This window comes from Bos mutus, chromosome 8 (assembly GCF_027580195.1).
Source record: "Bos mutus isolate GX-2022 chromosome 8, NWIPB_WYAK_1.1, whole genome shotgun sequence".
Classification (NCBI taxonomy): Eukaryota; Metazoa; Chordata; class Mammalia; order Artiodactyla; family Bovidae; genus Bos; species Bos mutus.
In genome coordinates this window covers 63,129,594-63,155,223 of record NC_091624.1, presented here as the reverse complement: position 1 = coordinate 63,155,223, position 25,630 = coordinate 63,129,594, and the positions used below count along the sequence as shown (strand labels likewise).

Here is a 25,630-nt window from a genome sequence, read left to right as displayed (position 1 = left end):
CATCAGTGTTCTGGTTGTGATATTGCATTATAATTTTGTGACATCTTCCTCTTGGGGAAAAGGTGTGATCTCTTTCTACTATTCCTTACAACTAAACATGAATCTACAATTATTTAAAGATTTAATTGACAAAAATTTTAATGAATTTACATTCACTTTAAGATTTTCCTTTGTCTGTTACATTTTTATGACAAGTTGGAATTCAAGGTTTACATGATCTTGTCCCAAACTGCCTGTCCAGCTTTACCTCCCAAACAAGCCGAACCTTCACTGTTCACCCTATAAAACTTGGACTTTTCCGTTTTACTTCTATTTGTGGCCAGAACACCTTTCCTGCTTCATCTTGTTCAGATCCTCTTCCATGCCAAACGACTGCAGATTTTTTTTCTGTATCAATCTTGATATATTTTGTACATTCTATCTTTTATTTCTATGATTTTGTATACATTTCTCATTTTTTCTATTAGATGTAAGCATTGAGAGAGCAGGAGCTTTCATTTTTATGAGAAGCAAATAACCTCTGTAAATCACTAGAATTGTGTTTTCACAGAACAAGACCTGAATACCTGTTATTTCTTTTGCATTCGTTGGCTGCAGTCCATGGGGTCTCTAAGAGTTGGACACGACTGGGCAACTTCACTTTCACTTTTCACTTTCATGCACTGGAGAAGAAAATGGCGACCTACTCCAGTGTTCTTGCCTGGAGAATCCCAGGGACAAGGGAGCCTGGTGGGCTGCCGTCTATGGGGTTGCACAGAGTCAGACATGACTGAAGTGACTTAGCATCAGCAGTTATTTTGTACACAGTAGATGTCCAATTACTGTTAAATCAATAAATGTAACAGATTTTTGTTTTTGAAACTGTATCAAGGCACTTTGCTTTGCAGGTAAGTGATTGAAACTAATTTGCCTTATATGAAGGCTTATTAAAAAACTATCATTTAGAGTTTTTCCTTTTATAGACAGAAGGAATATATTCCAGAAAACAAAATATATACAAACAAAATGTAACAATGGCTATTACATAGCTTCATGTTTTTCTAGACACAAGGACTAAATTATAAAAAATAAAATTAAATGATGGCTGTTACATATTTAATCAAGTATCAATTAAACATCTACAATGCCACATGGGACCCAGGCAGTAGCACAGAACTAGGAGTTAGAATACAAGAGGGCATTAGCTAGAGACTCCCAGTGGTAATTTAGTGACTGTTCAAAGGTCTCGATTTCTCCATGCCTCTGTGAAGTTATTGGGCTAGAAGAACACTAGGTTTTTTTCTAGTTCTGACAGTCTGTGGTTACTTGAATTTGGGATGACTGAACATTGAACACAAATGCTAAGCTATGTGCTTTTAAGTCCCCTAATCCTTCTTATTGAATTCGTACTGGCTGAGGCTCTGACTCAATCACCGGATAACCAATGTCACTGTGGGCTCCTGGGCGGCGTTTGAAACCAGTCTCTTCTGTTTGTCGTCTGCTTAGTCCTGCTGTCCCTGACTATTAGCTTAAAGATTAATCATGATGACTGCCTTTCAGGGGTGAAAGGCAGTTGAGTTCATTTAATTAGAACTAACCCCACTTTGGGATTAAATGTATTCAAATTTCCAACCTCAGCTCTAAGCCAAGTTTTGTTCACATTCCTCTCCATCTTGTTCTGTCTTTGATAGTAAATTTTAACTTTTATTTGAAGGGAATGATTTTTTTAAGATGGAAAGGATGAGCAAATCACAATTATGGGGTCTTGACTGAAATTAGCTTAGCAGCAGGCCCCTGAAAGACTGAGAAAAGGAGTGCAGAGAAGACACAGTCAAGGTCAAAAGAAAGATACTTTCTTTGATGTCTAAATATACTTTATTATTTTTGTTAATATTGCTATTAATTTAAGATATTAGTAAATTAGTAATGGGTTGGGCAGTTGTTACATCCTAAGAACCCTGAAAAACATTTTACAAACATTATTTCATTCAATAGAATAATGCAATTAGGTTAAGTACCATTATTGATTTCTTCTTATAGATAAAGAAACTTGAATTCAGAGAGGTGGAGTATCTTGTCCCAAATTCCAAGGCCAATGAGTGCTGAACAAGGATTTGAAACCATATTGCTGTTCTCCAAGGACCATGTGCTTATGTAGAACATTATAATTCTCCCCAAATATCATAGCCCCCATTATCTGTTGAATGATTGCTAAATGAGAAAAGTTTAATAATTAGCATAGGTTAATACCACTAGTGAGCAGTGGAACCAGAATTTAGAATTTCATTGACTCCAGTTGAGCTATTCCAAATCCTGAAAGATGATGCTGTGAAAGTGCTGCTCTCAATATGCCAGCAAATTTGGAAAACTCAGCAGTGGCCACAGGACTGGAAAAGGTCAGTTTTCATTCCAATCCCAAAGAAAGGCAATGCCAAAGAATGCTCAAACTACCGCACAATTGTACTCATCTCACACGCTAGTAAAGTAATGCTCAAAATTCTCCAAGTCAGGCTTCAGCACTATGTGAACCGTGAACTTCCTGATGTTCAAGCTGGTTTTAGAAAAGGCAGAGGAACCAGAGATCAAATTGCCAACATCTGCTGGATCATGGAAAAAGCAAGAGAGTTCCAGAAAAACATCTATTTCTGTTTTATTGACTATGCCAAAGCCTTTGACTGTGTGGATCACAATAAACTGTGGAAAATTCTGAAAGAGATAGGAATACCAGACCACCTGATCTGCCTCTTGAGAAATTTGTATGCAGATCAGGAAGCAACAGTTAGAACTGGACATGGAACAACAGACTGGTTCCAAATAGGAAAAGGAGTTCGTCAAGGCTGTATACTGTCACCCTGTTTATTTAACTTCTATGCAGAGTACATCATGAGAAACACTGGACTGGAAGAAACACAAGCTGGAATGAAGATTGCCCGGAGAAATATTAATAACCTCAGATATGCAGATGACACCACCCTTATGGCAGAAAGTGAAGAGGAACTAAAAAGCCTCTTGATGAAAGTGAAAGTGGAGAGTGAAAAAGTTGGCTTAAAGCTCAACATTCAGAAAACTAAGATCATGGCATCTGGTCCCATCCCTTCATGGGAAATAGATGGGAAACAGTGGAAACAGTGTCAGACTTTATTTTTCTGGGCTCCAAAATCACTGCAGATGGTGACTGCAGCCATGAAATTAAAAGACGCTTACTCCTTGGAAGGAAAGTTATGACCAACCTAGATAGCATGTTCAAAAGCAGAGACATTACTTTGCCAACAAAGGTTCATCTAGTCAAGACTATGGTTTTTCCTGTGGTCATGTATGGATGTGAGAGTTGGACTGTGAAGAAGGCTGGGCGCTGAAGAATTGATGCTTTTGAACTGTGGTGTTGGAGAAGACTCTTGAGAGTCCCTTGGACTGCGAGGAGATCCAACCAGTCCATTCTGAAGGAGATCAGTCCTGGGATTTCTTTGGAAGAAATGATGCTAAAGCTGAAACTCCAATACTTTGGCCACCTCATTCGAAGTGTTGACTCATTGGAAAAGACTCTGATGCTGGGAGGGATTGGGGGCAAGAGGAGAAGGGGACGACAGAGGATGAGATGGCTGGATGGCATCATTGACTCGATGGACGTGAGTCTGAGTGAACTCCGGGAGTTGGTGATGGACAGGGTGGCCTGGCATGCTGTGATTCATGGGGTCGCAAAGAGTCGGACATGACTGAGCGACTGATCTGATCTGATCTGACTCCAAAGATCAACATCTTTATGTCCTCATTGTGCTTTGATAGGAAAGTCATTTAGCATGTTTCTATGTGGTTAGAGATTTGTAACTAGTTCAAATTAAAGTACCTCCACAGATGTCATCAGAATACAAGCAATCTGTTATTAAGGGAAAATATTCAAGTAAGTAAGCTAGGAAATAGATTGAAAAAGGGGAATATTTCAGTAGTACAAACTAGGGACAGTCACTAATATCCTCAAGAGAGCGTAAAACTTTTCTTTAAAATTGCCCAAGAGAGAAGGTATATTTTCCAATTTATAAATGTCCTTGTCAGTTTACCATGGAGGATGGTAATTAATAATCAAATCTTAAAATGAAATATTTATACCTTAAAACTATTGAACCTGCTTTTCTCTGACTCTTGTTAACTCAGTAACTATGAGTTTTGTTTGTCCTGTAGGGTTCTCTCCAGGCCAACAACACAACTTGACAGAATATTAGATGTGTGTATGAGGTATAGAGCCATTATCAAGGAATAGTAAGACAAGAGGAAGCTGTGGTTAAGTAAATGCAATGCATGGTCCTAAATTAAGTTATGGATCAAGGTGGGGATATCATAAAGGACATTAGTGGGACAATTAGAGAAAATTGTATGTGGATTGTATATTAGATACTAGTACTTTGTCAATGTTAAATTTCCTGAATTAGATAATTACACTGTAGCTAAGATTTCATTATTTCTAGAAAAAGATACTGAAGTATTTTGGGGTAAAGGGACATGATGCTTAAGAGTTATTCTTAAAAGTTTGTCTCAAGACAAAAAAAGAGAAGAATCTATATAGAGAAAGAGAATGAAAAAGTCAATGAGGAAAAATATTAAATGTTAGTGAATAAAAGATATATGAGAGTTCTTTGTGTTGCTATAACAGTTCCTCCAAAAGTTTAAATTATTTTAAAATGACAAAGTTAAAAATTGTTTGTCATCCTAATCAGATTTGCATTTTTATATTTGCTGTATTTCTCAAGGTCTGATGCATCTTTAAGTGACTTGACAAAAATAAAAAAATCTAAAATCATGAAACTCTGGTGAAATCACTTCAGAATCATGCCTGGTCAGCCTCCCATAAACATTTCTATAAAACTCAGAGATGTCTATTAAAACACAACTAAACTAAACAAAATGAAAGAAAACTAAGCTAAATATGAAACTAGTTAGCATATTACACTGAAGTAATTGTTCAAAAAACATTGCAATACCCTTGGCATAGATATTTACTGGGCAATAAAGTTGAATTTCTAGGGATTTAAAAATTATCCTAAGTGTTTATATATGTTAATAGATGTAAATGCATAATCCTAAATTAAGTTATAGATCATTAAATTATGGATCCTAAATTAAGTTAATGGATGTGACTATTTTTTCTTGGAATAAAACTACCACCTAGAATCTAAAGAATGATTTAGAGATATAGTCTAGAAAAACCTCAAACTCCCCTGGAAATTGTGTGGCCTTGCCTTCAGAGAGAGATGCATCTCTCTACCCACCCTCTCTCACAGAATGTCAAAGGGATAACTGAGTTATTTCTCCCTCATTTGTGTCTTGATATCTTCCAGACTCCTACAGTCTCATCAGGGTACAAGAGTGAGCTTCCATGCCTTTCTGGTAAGTCACTGAATTTTGGTATCCAGGTAATTTAGCTGTCTTCTCCAATTCTCCTTCCTCTATATTTTCTCACTATAAAAAAGGGAAGACTCAAATATACCTCCAGAGAGCACTGAAAAACCCCAAGGGGAATCAACAATGAAGTTGTAATTGGGAACCTAACGCTTCATGTGAAAATATAATCTGGCTGTTTGATATACCCCATAAAAGTCACCAAAAGATAAGTTTACTTGATGACTCATGCACACTTCTAAAATCCGAGTGAAATATTCACTGAACCCAGGGAAAGGTGTCTTTGGGTCCATTACTCCTCCCTGAATTATGTGAAGAAATAACTAAAATTTCTTACTTTGAGTTAACTCTATTTTTAGTTGGCCACAAGAATTTAAGAAAAATATTTTCTATTTCTCATTGACTATTTAAAAATAAACCCAGAAACATGCATCCTAAAAAATTAAAGAAAAAAAAGGAAAAGACACTAGATATTTGAGAATCCATTGTTGACCCCTGATACTGCCTTTTCCTAAACAGTTACATCTCACTCCTATGAGTTACTTTGGTGTTCCTAGAGGTGAAAATACTTCTGCCATGTGGATATTGAAGACCATGAGGTCACATTTGTGACTGCAGAACTGAATTCTTTATGACAAAATTCCTATTGTACACCCTGTTGCTGCTGCCGCTGCTGCTAAGTCTCTTCAGTCGTGTCCAGCTCTGTGCGACCCCATAGATGGCAGCCCACCAGGCTCCCTCGTCCCTGGGATTCTCCAGGCAAGAACACTGGAGTGGGTTGCCATTTCCTTCTCCAATGCATGAAAGTGAAAAGTGAAAGTTAAGTCACTCAGTCATGTCCGACTCCTAGCGACCCCATGGACTGCAGCCCACCAGGCCCCTCCGTCCATGGGATTTTCCAGGCAAGAGTACTGGAGTGGGTTGCCATTGCCTAGTCATGGGTTAATAAGATATCCTTTAACTTTTCAATGTTTTAAGAATTATAAGCTTTAGAAATCAGAGGAGAAGGAACACAAATAATGTCTACAAGGTCAGAATGAGCCAATATTAAACAGATTTTTTTTGTTTAATCCTGTAATGTCTTATTTATACAAGGAAGATTTAATTTTCAAATATTTGCACTTGCTTCTGGCTTTTGTCTTGTTCTATGTTCATCCCTCTTTGTTCAATATTTAAAAATGTTCTGGTGGAACACCATTACAATATTAACTTGTCTATCTATTAATTTATTTGTGTATGACATTAAACATCTTTTCATGATGTAGATCCCGTCTGGTTTTTGGAAAACACAACCTTCCTCTGTATTTGGCTTTTTTCCCTTCTCAGTGTCCTAACATCTTTTGATTCTCCATAGACTTTAATTCCTCCTGTTTTCAAAATGGTCATTATGTCCCAAATTATGTAAAACAGTCCAGACTGCAAATCTTACTGGCCCATACAAATTAGAGAAACTCTTGCAATTAGAAATGAAATTATTTCAGATCTAAGAAGCTAGTAAATTTCATTCATTCACACATTGTTGCACTTGACCATGGCAGCTATTACAATGTCCTAGTAACAGTGTTACTGAGGAATCTGTTAATGTAAAATTACAAGCTTAACCATGTATATAAAATTTGAATCTGGAAAAAAAGCGTTATCCTTAAGATTACTAGGCTTAAATTTTAAGCTGCTGAACTAAGAGTTTTATAATATGTATGAAAGCGAAAGTGAAAGTCACTCAGACATGTCCAACTCTTTGTGACACTATGGACTATATAGTCCATGGAATTCTCTAGGCCAGAATACTGGAGTGGGTAGCTTTTCCCTTCTCTGGGGAATCTTCCCAACCCAGGGATAGAACATCTCCTGTATTGCAGGTGGATTCTTTACCAGCTGAGCCACAAGGGAAGCCCAAGAATACTGGAGTGGGTAGCCTATCCCTGCTCCAGAAGATCTTCCCAACCCAGGAATATACAAAAAACATTATACTTGGGCTTAAGTCACTTCCCATGTGGGAGCATAAAAAGAGGCTCTTTGAAGGCAAAAATACATAAGTATGGTCCAGGTAGTTTTACAGGTGATATTTTCCCTGTTGCTTCCCTTTGACCCCTAGATCTCTGATCAGAACACCTTGTTGCATAGAACAGTACCTTCCAACATGGGGTTCTTAATGTTCATTGGTATTAAATGAGTGAAGGGAAAGCAAAGCCTTTGGTTAAATAAATTTGGGGAAAAAACCTATTAAACAAAACTAAACAAGTTTTATGACTTCTCTCAGAACTTAGACTATGCCAATGTGCAATCAGCAACTCCAAGAGGGGAAAATATTATATAGAATTTTTTGATGGAATATGTCCAGAGGTACTATTTTGTAGGACTTCTTTCCTCTTTGTAGGACTTTCCTATTTTGTAGGACTTCTTTCCTCATTGCAAATTTGCTCATCATTAAGGTCCATATTCAGTCAAATTTCCTTCATGGTGTTCCCAAGTTCATCGGTATTGGTAACAGCTACCCTTTGGCACCTTCCTATCATCTTATGGTCTTTAATTCTCACTTACATTACATGCCCCATCTTTTTTTTTTTTTTTCAGACAGTATCTTTGTTCTCTACATATTAAAGCATTTTGGATAATGGACCATCCACTATTAACCTATTTTCTACAACACCTAACATAGTGCCCAGAACTCTATAGGAACTCAGTAAATGCTTGCCACCTAACTCAAATGTTTGCTATTAATTTCAAAAATTCTTCCAGAAAATAAAATTTGTTTCTTTACTTATTTGAGAATGAGTAGATTAAACTTAATTTTTAAATACATCTTTATGCTCAATTTAACACTGCTTTTGAGTAACAGGGACAGTAAATCACTATAGCCAAAAACTCTACTTAAAAAATTCACAACGAACAAGAATCATGCAAGGTTGTTTTTATTAAGCAGTATGTTTAGGTTACATCTAAGTATTTCAGGCATTACTTCACTTGACAAGCAGACATGACATTTTAGGAAATATTTCAACAAATTTCAGGGACTGAACTACTATGGAGAACAGAACATACATAGTCTGAAGTTAACAGGTATGGTAAGTACTTCAAGAGGTCATCAAGAGAAAGATCCTAAATGACAACTTGTTCTCTTCTATAAAGTGATTATCCTAGGCAAGTAGCTACAAAGAGAAGCACATAACTATTACAGAGCTAGAGAGATTGCATCCAAGTCCATTATTTTTATTTCAGGGAGGGCTTGGGTGTCATAGCAGAAGGCTGATGATTCTTTCAGAGTAATATACATGTCAAGTTTTCTATGTGTAGTATTAATGCTAATATGATTAGCTTATGTTTAAAGAATCAAGGAAAGAACAATTTTGCATTTAAAACCACTAAGATATATTAGCCACTGCAGGAGATGCTTAGCTATTGAGGAGTCATCTCTGTACTCTCATAGTTTATGAGTTCTTCTGAGAAATTTTGATTGTGACCGTCTTGACTTCTGTGTATTCATGGAAACCATATTCTCCCCTGGAGAGTAGAGAAAAAATGCACAGAATTTAGCAGAGCTGTACAAATACATCATGGTCAATGATTTTGTATAAGTTTGTTCCTGCTTATCTGGCTAGGGACAATGGAAAATATTTTCTGTGGTCTGTGTACAGAAGCATTTCAAAAGGTAGCTAGCCTACCATAAGATATCTGGTCTTATACAAATCCCTTTTGGGAAAACTTTTTACCTTTTTTTTTTTTGCACACTTTAAATGATCATGTACACTCAGCTGACTTTTAAGGAAATTGTTCATTTTTTGACAATTTTTTCTACTTGACTATAAAAATGCTCACCACACACAAACACAAGTCCAAGAGGAATTTTATCATTTCTAGTTTAGGTTCTAATATATAAGATGGATATATTACTAGAGGAAATGTAGTTATATTCAAAATGTAATCACTTGGGTAGTAGGGAAAAATTGTAGATTCCAGTTCAGTTTAGTGTATTCACCATTTCCAATTGGTCTAGATATGAGGAAGTGGCTAAAAATGACCAGGCTTCTATTTTCATTCTAACTTAGCCTAGTAGTAGTAGTAGTGTTGCTCAGTCGTGTCTGACTCTTTGTGAACCCATGGACTGTGGCCCTCCAGGCTCCTCTGTCCATGGGATTCTCCAGGCAAAAATACTGGAGTGGATTGCCATTCCTTTCTCCAGAGGATCTTCCCCACCCAGGGATCGAACCTGGGTCTCTTGCATTGCAGGCAAGAGACCCTGCTTAGCTTAGCTTATAAAACAGAATAGAATATTTTCTAGTTATAGTAGTATCTTTTGATTCTTGGCAAAGGCAAAAACACCCCAGAATAAAGCAAAACAAAAAGCTTGACCTTATTGTTACAGGTTTGTATTTGAGTGTAGGGTTGATTGTTTTGTTTTGATTTGAGAGGGGGAGAGGGTTCATTGGGCTAAAATGTGGGACTTTTTGTGGATTTTCTGATTCATGAAACCCCTGTCATTTGCTATATAACTCTTAAATCCAACCCAAATGATCAGTAATTAAACTTGAGTCAATCAATCAAAACTCTGATATCTTCCTATCAGTTTTATTGAGACCTCCTACCAGTTTTATAAACTGTGATTTGCCCTTCCTTAAAGAGATAACTAAAAACAATTAGGTTAACATATTCTCTATATTGTTTTGATAAAAGGATTAAATTACATGAACATAAGAGTACTCTTAAAATCATAACACTCATGCACATGTAGACTTACAGAGGAAAAAGATCTTGATCCTTTTCTACCCCTCCCCTTTAGTGATGTAGACAGGTATGTAGAAGACACCTTTTTCTCCTGGGTAACCTAATCCTCTTACACTGATTATTTTCTTGGACCATTAAGCTTCTGAAAATACCTTCTAAAAGCTTCAGTGAGCATGTTCTTCAAAGTAATTAAAGGGTTTAGCCCCAGTTGTCTGAAACCCATTAAAGGATAATATTTTAGTAAGTATTTTTATCTCACAAAGTTAGATATATTAACCCATGATTTTTGCCAATAGACTTTCCATTGTATTTTGGGTTACATGGACACTCGAAACTCTCAGGAGAGTACAAAGTGTGATAATTGTCTTACTTAAGCTGAAATAAACCTTGCTTCTTAGTATTCTGATGTATAGGCATTCTTGTCTTGGTATAACACAAAATACCTGTTTACATTTCTCTTTATATCACTAGTCTATGAGTTATTGGTTCTGTGCTTCTAAAATTGTCAATGTACCAGTCACCTGGCACTTGATTCAAATGCTGATTTTATTTCAGCAGGTCTGGAGAGAGGCCTGAGACTGCATTTCCAACACACTTTTAGATGATACCTGTGCCTCTATTCCAGGGTGCACTCTGGAGTAATAAGATGCAGTAACATATTATGCCTGTTTTTTACCCTGTGTCCAGAAGTTAGCTTGGCACTAATTAATTAAGTAGGCACAGAGGAAATGTTTGCTGAACTGGTTTGGCAAATATAGTCAAGCAAAATCTATTCATGTTAGCCCACCAGTTTATGATACTTTATTTCTCCCCATTTCTGAAAGGGACAGGAAGAAAGAAACATCTTGTGAGGTGTTGAGAGCCAATTAAGTTTGAAATGGCATGCTAGTAAAATCTCAAGTGACCAATGTTAATCTAAGTAAAAATGAGTCCAATTACACACAGAAAGGGATTTCTGCCATTTAACTCATTCCAGGGCTAACGTCATGATGGGAGTGCCAACTCTGCTTTGGACACCCAGCATCAGTACCTCAGTGGGGTCTGTATACTATTATTTTTAGCTCTTTAAGGACTCTGTTGATCAATGATCAACCAGATGATCAATTCTACCTTTCCGTCTTTGAGGATAAACTGTACCTGAACTCTTGGGAGTCATTTGAGATTATTGCTTCAGCAATGCTCTTTAAACATCTTGCAGTGGATGACTTGTTTATTAAATTTGCCAACTTTGGTTTCAGATAGACATTAACACTAGAATCCTCAGCTGGGATTTTTGAAATAAAAATTACAGTATAATGTTTTCCTTTATATTTTCAATAAGGAAGTTATCTATACCCATAGTCCACATTTTTGGGGAATAATTTATGGTCGATTCTCCTTTTCATCCTTCTCTTATTTGATTTCCTTATGTCTTGAACATAAAGTTTGACTAAATTGTACCTAAAAATCTAACAAAATTTATATGTCTAGTCTGCTTTAATTATTTCATCCCTTCTGATTATTTTATTTTCAACATTCCTAGGAAATTGTATTGGATATCTGGGCCAGCAATCAACTAATATTCAAAATAATCTAAGTTTCATTATAGTTCTTTGTACAAAGTACTTAGTGCTCCCAAAGGACTCCCCAGTAATGGATATTATACAGAAAAAGAACTTGGGGAGGATGAACTATTTGTTGAGTCCCCACTTTGTGACAGTTACAGTACTAAGGAATGAATAGGAAATATGTTCTCTAACTCTCAAAACCATCTTAAAAGGAATATTAACATTTCCCTTTTAAGTAGAAGGAAACAGAGGCTCAGAAGTTAGATAACTTGAACTGGGTTGCAAGGCTAGCAAGTGGTAGAGTCAGGATTCAAATGCAGGCTGGTTTCCAATTATGCTTTCTCAGCTATGTTGTGCACTTTTGAATTGATCTTTTGCTACTCTACATCTCCAACAATATTCTAAAGCTATCCATGGCTTTTTACTGCTCCACTAATAATTGTAAGCCGATTTTCTTGAATTCAGTCCTTCTTAATCTGTATCCTATTTAACTCTGAAATCACACTTTCCCCATAATTCCCTACCAGCCAGGCAAATTCACTAACCCCTCAATATGCCACCTGGAATGTTGCTTCACAAATGTCCTTTTCTCTACTTCCTAACATCTGACACTTGTTTCCTGCCCTAGATCAAGTCCTATCTATCTTTTCTGTCACATCTTCTCTTATTCTATCAACTGTCTTTATCAACTGAATTTCCACAGGAGGGTTAGAACCACAGAATCTTAGGCATGGAAAAGAGTTCATAGACCTTTTACTTTCTTCCCTGACTCCTATCCCCACCACAAATGCTGACTTTAACAGATGGGAATAGTGAGACTTAGAGAGATGCTGAAAATGTTATAGTCTAGAGGTGCACAGATTTTCTATGCTCTAATATTGAACTCTGCATTTTAATTGCTTCTCTACCTCCATGACCTATGGATTCACAGTCTGTTACTATTTATTTCATAGTATGTGTTTTTTTTTTCACTATATATATATATATATACACACACACACACTGTATTTTTCACTGTATATATATATATTGTTTGTTTGTTTGTTTGTTACAGGTTCCTCATGTCACTACAATTATATGGAAGATGGGACATGGTATTGTGTTTGTAGGGCTCCAAGGACCTCATATATAGACTAACTACTTAATAAAAGTATATTGAGAAAGAGGATGGATCATTTTAACATGGCCCCCTTTCACTGGCTCCCCAAAGACAGTTGTTTCATTGTGATATTGTTTTATTTAAATGACAAGTACCTAGCTATTTAATACTCTCAGACAGAGGCTAATTTTTACTTGCCATTTACAAAATGAGCAGTTTCACTGTTTGATTTCATAAGGTTTGAATATGATGTGACTTTTCTTTATGATTTTTTAAATTTATTGATAAATGCAAGAAAATTTTAAGAAATAAAATGATTAAAATTGCTTGAGCAAAATTGATCAAACATAACCACTACTTGCTATGCATAAATATGTATGTGTATATTTTAAAAAGTCAGTATGTCCCAGTTTGAAAAGAAACTGAAGGCTCATAAAATCATTTATATAATATATATATCCTCAATGTAGTCATGATTGTAAAATATGTTTTCCTTGAATAAATTTTCCTTTCAGTTTAAATTTTAGAACCAAAAACAACTCATTCAGGTTATTTAAATTTTTAGTCACATCTCTAAAAATATTAACAATGAGAATCATTCCTCCTACACTGAAAAGTATTTTGAGATAAAGACACCTAATTTGTTCATTTAAGAGATATATTCAAATAGCTAAAGCATTCTTATATTTGCACACTTTTTACAATCACCAGTTGGTAGTTTCCACCTCCTTTCTGGAAATGTTTCCCAAATTACATTCATGTATCCAGCAAACAAAAAGTAGGCGATATTTCAAGAACCAATGTAAAGTGCTTAGTATGATCCCTTACAAAAAGTTTAATAAATAATATTTCCCTCTGCCATCACATTTTTGCACTTTTGAGAGTAAATCCAGCATTTAAAAACTATTTGACAATATAAATCTCCAGGAAAGCACAGAAGCAGGTTTTAATTTGAATAGTAACTTCCCTGGTGGCTCAGATGGTAAAGAATCCGCCCTCAATGTAGGAGACGTGGGGTTCAATCCCTGTTTTGGGAAGAGCCCCTGCAGAAGGAAATAGCAACCCATTCTAGCATTCTTGCCTGAAGAATTCCATGGACAGAGGAACCTGGCAGGCTATAGTCTATGGGGTTACAAAGAATGGGACACAATTGAGTGACTAACTCACTTTCAAGGATTATCATAATTCCTTCAGAGTGATAACCATTTTTATCAAGATAAATATTTATCTTAATGAAAGTTATTCTTACAGTTCTCGACCATTTCCAGACATCTTGAATCCACCAAAGGGGCACTGGGCAGATACCACACTATAGCAGTTCACCCTGAAAAGGAAAGAAGTACATTATAGGTCACACTTAACCTATTTAGAACTCCTAAATTTGGAACTTTTGAAATTCAGAGAGTTCTTTAACAACTCTATTAATTTTAATGTTACATAGTCACTTAAAAAAATAACACTATAAATTAGAATGTAGGAGTGTAAGTATATGTATATATACTGACTACAAATAAAAGCAATGATCCCATGCTATGTGTGGATAGCCATGTTGGCAGTGCACCACGTCCCTGAGAAGTTATAGTTTGAATTATAAAAGATAGAATACCAACATACCGTAAGTGGATGGATACCATTTGTGAGAGATTTAGAGTTTGTTGGATGAGTGTTCTTTACTGCCTATATTCAATAAGCTTTGTGGTACTCTTGTGGGTTGTCTCCTTAGGCTAGAATCAATTTTCTTTTGTAATTGTAATATATCTCATATTACTTAGTTCACTTTTTTCATTCATTAATTGAAAAAATTGCCTAAACAGAGGCTGTGGCAGGAGTTGAATTTCATTATATAATTTTTTTTATCCTTTGCCATATTTTTAAAAAGTTTCAAAATGTCTATATGAACAAATATAAAAACATGAATAATTAGAATTAAAAAAAATTAAAAACTACATCCAGATTCAGTCACAATCACTGATATAATTGGTGGATTTGATGCATACCCACCTCCATCGACATCAGTGTAGATATTTTTAAAGCTCCCCAGACAATTCTAATGCACAGCCAGTCTTGAGAATCACTGCTGTAGAGTCTGAAATAGTCTGAACCTCAGTGGTCATTTATTGTGTGATCTTGATCAATTACATAAACCCACTAAACTACTGTTTTTTTGCAAATAAATTTACCATACCAATTAACAGTTGCAGTAAGGTAAAATGAGATAATAAATGTGAGGACTACAGTATGGGGCTTATGCAGAATACACAGTAATGAAATACTGACTGTCTCATTGCTTCAGAAAAAAAGATTCTAGAGCTATTGAAAAGGACAAGGATTTTTGGCTGCCTCCCAAACTTTTCAACATCTCAAGGATAAATACTTTTCATGGATTTGGGTGTGACATTATCAGCAAGAAAAATAATCTTGGGCTGTTACTGGGACTGAGTCGACAAAGTACAATTTGATGGAACAAAAATAACTAACAAAGCAGTTCAGAGACTAGGGGCTAGGCAGGGGATTCAGTGTGAGTCAGAGAAAGTTCAAAGTAGCCTGCTAATGTGGTTAACATGGAAAAGGTGACATTACATAGGCATGACTTACCACACGGTTCCAGACTGCAAAGCAGAGGAGACTGTGATGGCTTTATCAATATCATTGGTAAAAATTCCTGCAGATAACCCATAGAAAGTATTGTTTGCTCTCTTGATTACATCATCTAAAGACTTAAACTTCATGATTTGCTGCACAGGTCCAAATATCTATACAAAAAGAAATGAATGAAATAAGTCAAAGTAATAGATTACAACTAAGTATTTGTATATAATGCTTATAAATATGTCTAAATAATATGTAAATAAAATATTTATATTCATTATATTCAGTTTAATTCAGTTCAGTCTCTCAGTCATGTCCGACTCTTTGCGACCCCATGATCTGCAGCACACCAGGCCTCCCTGTCCATCACCAACTCCTGGAGTTTACCCAAACTCATGTCCATTGAGTCAGTGATGCCCTCCAACCATCTCATCCTCTGTTGCCCCCTTCTCCTCCTGCCCTCAATCTTTCCCAGCATCAGGGTCGTTTCAAATGAGTCAGCTCTCTGCATCAGATGGCCAAAGTTTTGAAGTTTCAGCTTCAACATCAGTTCTTCCAAAGAACACCCAGGACTAATCTCCTTTAGGATGGACTAGTTGGATCTCCTTGCAGTCTAAGGGACTCTCAAGAGTCTTCTCCAACACCACAGATCAAAAGCATCAATTCTTCAGTGCTCAGCTTTCTTTATAGTCCAACTCTCACATCCATACATGACCACTGGAAAAACCATAGCCTTGATTAGATGGGCCTTTGTTGGCAAAGTAATGTCTCTGCTTTTTAATATGCTGTCTAGGTTGGTCATAACTTTCCTGCCAAGGAGTAAGCGTCTTTTAATTTCATGGCTGCAATCACCATCTGCAGTGATTTTGGAGCCCAGAAAAATAAAGTCAGCCACTGTTTCCACTGTTTCTCATCTATTTCCCATGAAGTGATGGGACCAGATGCCATGATCTTAGTTTTCTGAATGTTGAGCTTTAGGCCAACTTTTTCACTCTCCTCTTTCACTTTCAAGAGGGTCTTTAGTTCCTCTTCACTTTCTGCCATAAGAGTGGTGTCATCTGCATATCTGAGGTTATTGATATTTTTCCTGGCAATCTTGATTCCAGCTTGTGCTTCTTCCAGCCCAGCGTTTCTCGTGATGTACTCTGCATATAAGTTAAATAAGCAGGCTGACAATATACAGCCTTGACGTACTCCTTTTCCTATTTGGAACCAGACTGTTGTTCCATGTCCAGTTCTAATTGTTGCTTCCTGACCTGTATACAGGTTTCTCAAGAGGCAGGTCAGGTGGTCTGGTATTCCCATCTCTTTCAGAACTTTCCACAGTTTATTGTGATCTGCATAGTCAAAGGCTTTGGCATAGTCAATAAAGCAGAAATAGATGTTTTTCTGGAACTCTCTTGCTTTTTCCATGATCCAGCGGATGTTGGCAATTTGGTCTCTGGTTCCTCTGCCTTTTCTAAAACCAGCTTGAACATCTGGAAGTTCACAGTTCATGTATTGCTGAAGCTTGGCTTGGAGAATTTTGAGCATTACTTTACTAGTGTGTGCTGCTGCTGCTGCTAAGTCACTTCAGTCATGTCCGACTCTGTGCAACCCCAGAGATGGCAGCCCACCAGGCTCCCCCGTCCCTGGGATTCTCCAGGCAAGAACACTGGAGTGGGTTGCCATTTCCTTCTCCAAAGCATGAAAGTGAAAAGTGAAAGCGAAGTCATTCAGTTGTGTCTGACTCTTCACGACCCCATGGACTGCAGCCTACCACTAGCCTGTGAGATGAGTGCAATTGTGCAGTAGTTTGAGCATTCTTTGGTATTGCCTTTCTTTGGGATTGGAATGAAAACTGACCTTTTCCAGTCGTGTGGCCACTGCTGAGTTTTCCAAATTTGCTGGTATATTGAGTGCAGCACTTTCACAGCATCATCATCTTTCAGGATTTGAAATAGCTCAACTGGAATTCCATCACCTCCACTAGCTTTGTTCGTAGTGATGCTTCCTAAGGCCCACTTGACTTCACATTCCAGGATGTCTGGCTCTAGGTGAGTGTGAGTGATCACACCTTCATGATTATCTGGGTCGTGAAGATCTTTTTTGTACAGTTCTTCTGTGTATTCTTGCCACCTCTTCTTAATATCTTCTGCTTCTGTTAGGTCCATATCATTTCTGTCCTTTATTGAGCCCATCTTTGCATGAAATTGGTATTACTAATTTTCTTGAAGAGAATTTATATTCAATATTTCATGTAAATATACTTATGTTTTATATTGACTATAAGGCACTTAGCACATAGTAAACAATCACTAGATGCTATTTTGTTATCAATAAAAATAATAAAAAGTACAGCCAAAATCCCTCAAACCACAGACCATTATAAGCTACAGCAAATATTCCTAAAAAATGTTAGCAATTTGTGTTCACCAATACCTACAAAGAATTATATACCATCACCAAATGAGGTTCATTCTAGAGATGCAAGGCTGATTCAGCATTCAAAACTCAATCAGTATATATCATATTTATAGATTGAGGGAAAAAATACCACATAATCATCTCAGTCGATGCAGGAAAATCATTTGATAAAATCCAATCTCCTTTCCCCCTCAACAAATTAAAAATAAAAAGGCATTTCTGAACCTTATCAAAGGCATTTATGAAAATCTTACAGGTAATATCATATTCAATGGTAAAGACTGAAGGCTTTCCTCCTAAGATAGAGAGCAAAAAGACACCCATGTTTACTGATTTTATTAACACAGTGCTGGAATTATAGCAAGTGAAAAAGGCAAGAAAAAGAAATAAAAAGGCATACAGATTAGAAATGAATAAAATTGTTCCCATTTGTAGATGACATAATCGTCTACATATAAATTACCAAGGAATCTCCAAAAACCTTCTAAAATATCCAAGTTCAGTGATGTTACAGGATACAATAAAATATACAAAAATCAAGTACACTTGTATTAATACATACTAGCAATGAACATGTGCATATTGAAATCAGAAATAACCATTTACTCAAAAAAACTTAGGTATAAGTTCAATAAAACATTTATGGGACTTGTACACTGAAAAGTACAAAGTGCTAATGAAAGAAATAAAAGAAGATATACATAAATGGAGAGACCTACTATGATCAATAACTGGAAGTTTTAACACAATAAAGATGTTAATTCTCCCCAAACAGACTGATATGTTTAACACAACTCCTCTCAAAATTCCAGCAAGATTTTAAAATACTTATGAACAGGTTATTCTAAAATTTATATGGAAGAGCAAAAGAATTAGCTTAGCTAAAACAATTTTGAAAAAGAAGAAGAAAGAGAATGCAATCTTTCCGATTTCAAGACTAATTATACAGCTACTAAAATCAAGAGAATATATTTACTATTTTGTAATAATCTATAGTGAAAAGGATCTGAAAAAGAATCACTGAACCACTTTTCTGTGTACCTGAAACTAACACAACATTATAAATCAACTATACTTCAGTAAAAATAATTACATTTTAAAAAGGAGTACAGGTAGAGAAATAGACACATAGGTCAACTGAAGGGTAGAGAACACAGAAATTGATACACACAAATACACATAACTGAAATGCTGACAGTTGCAAACATAATGAAGTGAAAGAAAAACTGCCTTTTCAACAAATGGTGCTGGAGCGATTGAACATATAGACAAAAACAAACAACCTTTACTTAAATCTCACACCTTGTATAAAAATTTAACCTAAAATGGATCACAGATTTATGTGTAAAACATAAACTATAAAGCTTTTAGAAACAATAAAACAAAATTACACAGAAAATGTTTTTTTGGATCTAGGAGTAAATAAAGTGTAGCTCATAGGAGTTGACACCAAAAATACTATTCATAAAAAGAAAAATAAATAAATTGGATTTCCTTAAAATTAAAACCTTTGGTCTGAGAAGGACCCTGATAAGAAAATGAAAAGACAAGCTACAGCCTGGGAGAAAATATTTACAAACCACTGAGCTAAAAAACAGTTAAGTGTCTAGACTGTGTAAGGAACTCTCAAAACTCAACAGTAAAAAGCAAACACTCCAATTAGTACATGGGCAAAATAAATCAGACATTTTATCAAGGAAGATATCAGACGGCAAATAATCCCAGGTAAAGATGTTCAATATTACCAGAAACTGCTTCTGCTGCTGCTGCTGCTGCTAAGTCCCTTTAGTCGTGTCCAGCTCTGTGCGACTCCATAGATGGCAGGCAGCCCACCAGGCTCCCCTGGGATTCTCCAGGCAACAATACTGGAGTGGGTTGCCATTTCCTTCTCCAATGCATGCATGCTGCTGAGTTGCTTCAGTTGTGTCTGACTCTGTGCGACCCTATGGACAGCAGCCCTGCAGGCTCCTCTGTCCACAGGATTCTCCAGGCAAGAATACTGGAGTGGGTTGCCATTTCCTTCTCCCTACCAGCCACTAAGGAAATGCAAATTTAAACCTCAATGAGCTATCACACCTATCAGAATGATTAAAATAAAAAATAGTCACAGCATCAAAATAGTTAGCAAGGATGCAGAGAAATTGGGATCATTCATATACTGCTAATGGGAATATGAAATTGTTCAGCCATTCTGGAAGATTAGCAGTTTCTTAAAAAGTTGTATCTACCATACGACCCAGGAATTATATTTCTGGGCATTTACTCCAGAGAAGTGAAAACTTACGTTTACACAAAAGCCTGTATACTGATATTTATAACAGCATTATTTAAAGTAGTCTCAAACTGGAAACAGCCCAAACTTCTTCAATGAGTGAATGGTTAAACAACTATGGTGCACTCATTATGAAATAGTCACCTATAAATAGGAGCAAATTATTCTTACATTCAACAACCTAGATAAATCTACAGAGAATTATGATGGGTGAAAAAAAAGTCAATCCAAAAAGGTTGCATGACGTATGAATTCACTTATGTGACATTCTTGAAATGACAAAATTATAGAAATAAAGACGACATTAGTGGTGAAGAGAAAGCTGAGGATTGAGGATGGGGTGGCCTAGGAGGATGTAGATCTGACTACGAAAGGGAAACATGAGAAATTCATGTGATGATGAAATGTTCTATGTCTTGACTGTATCAATGTTAACATACTTTTTGTTATATTATAGTTTTATAAGATGTTACCTATTGAAGGAAACCGACAGGGGCGGTCCTAAGATGGTGGAGGAATAGGACGGGGAGACCACTTTCTCCCCCACAAATTCATCAAAAGAACATTTAAATGCTGAAGGAAACCAAGTAAAGAGTACATGGGATCTTTCTGTATTAGTATTTCTCACAATGACAACTGGATCTATAATTATCTCAAAATAAGGAGTTTAATTTTTAAAAACTGCATATCACTTTATTCTTTTCCAATTATTTTCAAATACATTATTTGCAAAGGAGAAAAAAGCTTCAGTGAATGTGGAACTGTATTTTCCATTTAAGTTTGTGAAGGAAGCATTTAGCAATTGTTAAGCATCCTTATCTGTGGTCATCTGGAAATTCTTGGCCTGACCAATGAATTCCTGACTATTTTTAGTCTTAATAAAAAATTATCATTTATCAGTATTAGAAATGAAGAGTAACATTTATTGAGAAAGGTGTTCAAAGAACTGAGTATGTTAAAGGAACACTTTGTATATATCCATGCAGACAAAATATGGCAAAAAAGAGAACAGAACAGAATGAAACCATTTACCTCCTCTTTGGCAATGCGCATATCATCAGTAACATCAGAGAAAACTGTGGGTTGGATAAAGTAGCCTTTATTCCCCCAAGGGCCTCCGCCACATTCCAGCTTGGCCCCCTCCTTCTTCCCACTTTCAATGAGGTCAAGTATTTTTTCATATTGTTCTTTATCAATCTATTGGAAAAATATCACATGAAAAGTTAGAAAAAAGTGGCAACTTGTAAAGATAATACTTTGCCCAGCCTGTAAATAAGGGTTTCAAAATGCTCAGATATTGTTATTAAGTTAAATATTCCAACCAAAGCAGCTGACAGAGGCTCAGATTCATTGTTGGGCATGTTTAATTCTCATGACTTTTCTGGAAAGAAACCGTGAAGATAAATGTTTGTATTTAGCGTTGGTTTTACAGTTATACAAGAGAAGTATATTGGCACTGCAAACATGTGTATACCTTTTCACGTGTGTGTGTGCCCAGACACTAAGTTGCGTCCTACTCTTTGTGACCCCACGGAACATATCCCAACAGGCTCCTCTGTCCATGGGATTTTCCCAGACAAGAATACTGGAGTGGGTTGCCATTTCCTCCTCCAGGGGATCTTCCTGACCCAGGGATTGAACATGCATCTCTTGTGTCTCCTGCACTGGCAGGCAGATTCTTTGCCTTGAGCCACCTGGGAAGCCCATAATTTTTCATACAACTGTCATTTACTTACATGGAAAGAAATGCCTGTTAATCATCAACCAGTCTTACCTGGAAACTGTAATCCTAACTGAAATTAAAAGACAGAAGAAAAAAAAAGAAAACTTTGATACTGGGTTTCATTAGACATGGTAGCTATAAAGCAGATGCTTTGTGACTTCAGGAAGACTTTCAGATCTTTAGACCTCAGGATGAGATTCTTCTCCTGACCGCCCTCTGTGGCCAGGTCCATGCTGACCACAGCCTAGTTATCTCACCCACTTCAGGTCCCTCCAAGGCAGTCAATAGGTCTGGTTCTAATTTCTGACCTGTCCTGATTGTTGCCAACCTGCTTTGTTAAACAGACCACATCTAAATATATTTTAAGAACTACAAAACTTAAACACTTTGTTTTACGATATTTTTATAAGGAAAAGAATGACTCCAGAATTCTAACTGGGAACATCAGGAGCACATACCTCTACTCCATGCACTGGGATTGGGCCTACCTATTACCTCAATTCCTACTTGGTGTGGGGGCAAGGAGGGGACTCCAAATCACTGGTGAAGACTGCCTTGTCTCAGATGTGGCTGGAGTTAAGTTTTAAAGGGACAACACTGGGGATCCAGGAGTTAAGGTGAAAGCCTCTCACCAATTTACCTTGTCTCTACTCATTATTTAAAAAGTTGTTCTTTATCTTTCTCTTTGACACTACAATCTTCCGTGTCTTCTAAATCCCAGCAAAAGACTTCATGAAGTTCTCAATGCACATAATCCAGCTCCTATATCAATTAGATTAAGCGCTATGTGTGTGTATATATATAAAATATATATAAAACAAATTCTTCCTTGGTAAAGTCCTTTTCCAATTTAATTTCAAAGACCAGAATGTGTATTTCCTTAAGGATTTGGAAATAATCAGTATTTTCACTCGAAAAAGAAGTTATAATATCCATATATATACATAATTTTACAAGTTACAACACATATTAAAGCTTATAAATGAGTGTCCCCACAAGCTCCTTCTTATAACAATAGAGAGTATTTTAAAAGGTAAAGACGTCTCATGGACTTTTTAGTCTTTTCCTTCTCAAAGTCCCAACATATCTACTTTTTCTGCTTATTCAATGCAACCTATGACCAAAATCTTTTCACTTATAAAGATTAAATTATTATGTTAAGCAGTTAGATCACTAAGTTAGATCACTCACTTAAGAATCCTATGGATGGAAATTTACCTCAAGTCTATTTTAACTTCCTTCTCTTAGGAATAATGAAGTGTCCTAGCTCAATTTTTGAGCCTCTGGTTGAATCTTGCAGATCCCCCGATGGGGAGAAGTATTGCCCAACAACACTGAATATTAAGTTATCTTCTCTTCCCTCATTCTCTCTTCTTCTTTCCTTTTCTCTTTGCATATATATGTTTCTATCTACCTATTTATCTATCCACTGATATCTATCATCTATCTATCTATTTATCTATGTCTATTTGATATATTTGTCTCAAATGGGAAATGTGCTTTACTTTTCCATAGACATATATTTAGAGAAAGAAATAATCACAGGTAAAACCTTAGAGTCTCATCCTTTCTTAGAATAGGAGACCAAGTCAAAATTGAATTTACTATATGTCTTGGCATCCATATGAAAAGTTGCCAAATATGATCAAAATTAGCAACTACTTTTATGTACTCACTAAACACAAAGATAAATACAAAGCATAACAGGCTTAGACTTAACAAAATGTATACATCCTTTTTACCAGTTACTTTAGGGCTTTTAGGTTTCAATATTTGGTATTGCCTAAGTCCTAAAATTTTCCTAGTTGAATATCTTGGCATGAGGAGGAAAATACAAGACAGCCTCTTAGCTTTCTACACTGTAAACTCTATGAGATCACGTAAAAATTCTGCTCTGGATCAAGACCTCAAAGAGCAGGAGTAAATTTAGCACCTAAGGTCCAGGAGCTTGAAAACAGACAAAGAACAAAGAACTGTGTAAGGGAGAGGGAAAGCTGGGCTTAGGACAAGAGAGACACTGACAGTGGTTCTAAGCCGACAGAAGAAAATGGGGACCCTCAGGAATAACTGGGCTTTAACAACTAAAATGGGAAGTTCGGTACAAAGTCAGAACTCAGGACATTTTAGGACACTCATGCTATTTTTAGAAGGTCAGAGTGACTAAAAAATTTGGAAATAATTTAGTCATGCTGGCTGCCTATATCTGTGGGATGGAAGCTGAAAAAAAGGATTGATGCTGAAGACGAAATAAACGATAGGATGGTATAAGAACTTCCAAGTGGATAGGAACTGTATATAGGACATCAGAGATGTACAGACTGAGAAAACGAAATCTTTAGTATTTGTTACTTTTCCTCACGTCTTTAATTTCCAACATCTCTTTAACTGTTTCTGGATGTGAAAACTGGGCAACACAAAATCAAGATACTTTCTTTACCATTGGGAGTTCAATTCATTATTTTTTTAATCACTAAACTGATCAATATCATCACCAAGGAATATATGTGGATGGGAAATAATCATATTCAATTAAAACCAGACCTAAAGAAGATACTTTACTCTTAAGCCCTGTGAACGCTATTCCATCGATTTTACACTCACCTGAGGGCCTTGACTGACTCCTGGGGTCAGAGGATTTCCAAGAACATACTTTTTCGCCCGCTCAACACTCCTTCGAACAAACTCATCGTAAATTGATTCTTCTACAAAGAGACGGGATGCAGCTATACAACACTGGCCCTGGTGATAGAATACTCCTTGGTGTGCAAATTCAACAGCATTGTCCACTGCAGAGAAGACATTCATGTTAAAGAAAAGGCATTTTCTAAAATTAATATATTTTTTATATATCTTTCTTAGAGGCGATATGGTGGTATAAAAAAGTCATGAGTCATGTAGTCAAACATAGATTCAATATATTCTACCTCTTACCAGTCAGGTGACAATTGAGCCTTTCTGATCCTTTATTTGCTACTCAAATGACAGTAAAATAGTAAATTCTGAAATATAATGGTTATCAATACAACTTTGATATGAATAATTCCAAAATTTGGAAAGTAATCTATGATTAAATCTTACTTCAAGTGACTTTTATAAGTCACATTTATAGTTAAATGACTGAATATTTCTTTCAGGTCTGAGGTTTTAACTAATGACAAAGAAAATATAAAATATCCACTATGTTAAGAATGTAAAAACATTCTTATATACTCTGATCAATAGAAAAAGTGGTATTTCTAAGAAAAATCATAACCCCCTCAAAACCCCAAACAACTAATATTCAGAATTGCTCAACCACCTTACAACCCTATTCTATGAAAATTTTTCCAAATTTATCTAAAGTGTGCCATGTTATTTCACATATGCCTATAAATTCTTATCTGTTTATTTGAAATGGTTACAAGGGTCTTAAAAAGAGGAAATAGTTTGTTTCATTAGTAGATCCTAAACAACCAGAAGAAAGTTTTCTTTGCATTTTAATTTTATGAATGCAGGAGATTTAACATTATAGCAACTGGCTATTGTTATCTTTATTTGGGGCTTCCCTGGTTGTTCAGATGGTAAAGAGTCTGTCTGCAATGCAGGAGACCTGGGTTTGATACCTGAGTTGGGAAGATCCTCTGGAGGAGGGCATGGCAACCCATTCCAGTATTCTTGCCTGGAGAACTCTGATAGAGGAGTCTGGCGGGCTACAGTCCATGAGGTTACAAAGAGTTGGACATGACTGAGCGACTAAGCATAGCATCTTTATTTTGTGAACTAATCACATATGCTTAAGTTGTAGCAAAAGCATTTTACAGAAAGGTTTGGTAAAATGAGAAATCACGTCATGTCTGTAGAATGTATAATAAGGTAGTGTGCTCTAAATGGTTGATTGCCTCAAACCAATAATGCAGCTCTTA

General features: G+C 36.2%; 1 protein-coding gene across 1 annotated transcript in view; it reads right to left on the bottom strand.

Moving 5' to 3' along the window:
* Positions 1 to 8,266: 8,266 nt before the first annotated feature.
* The window catches only part of ALDH1A1 (aldehyde dehydrogenase 1 family member A1), a 53,553-nt gene continuing 36,189 nt past the window's right edge, over positions 8,267 to 25,630 (bottom strand). Inside the window, exons 9-13 of the mRNA XM_005887845.3 lie at positions 24,330 to 24,514; positions 21,038 to 21,202; positions 15,334 to 15,491; positions 13,988 to 14,062; positions 8,267 to 8,871 (exon numbers count right to left, since the gene is read on the bottom strand). Of these exons, the coding sequence (XP_005887907.2) occupies positions 8,799 to 8,871; positions 13,988 to 14,062; positions 15,334 to 15,491; positions 21,038 to 21,202; positions 24,330 to 24,514 (656 nt within the window). The 3' untranslated portion in view covers positions 8,267 to 8,798. The remainder of the gene's footprint in view (positions 8,872 to 13,987; positions 14,063 to 15,333; positions 15,492 to 21,037; positions 21,203 to 24,329; positions 24,515 to 25,630) is intronic.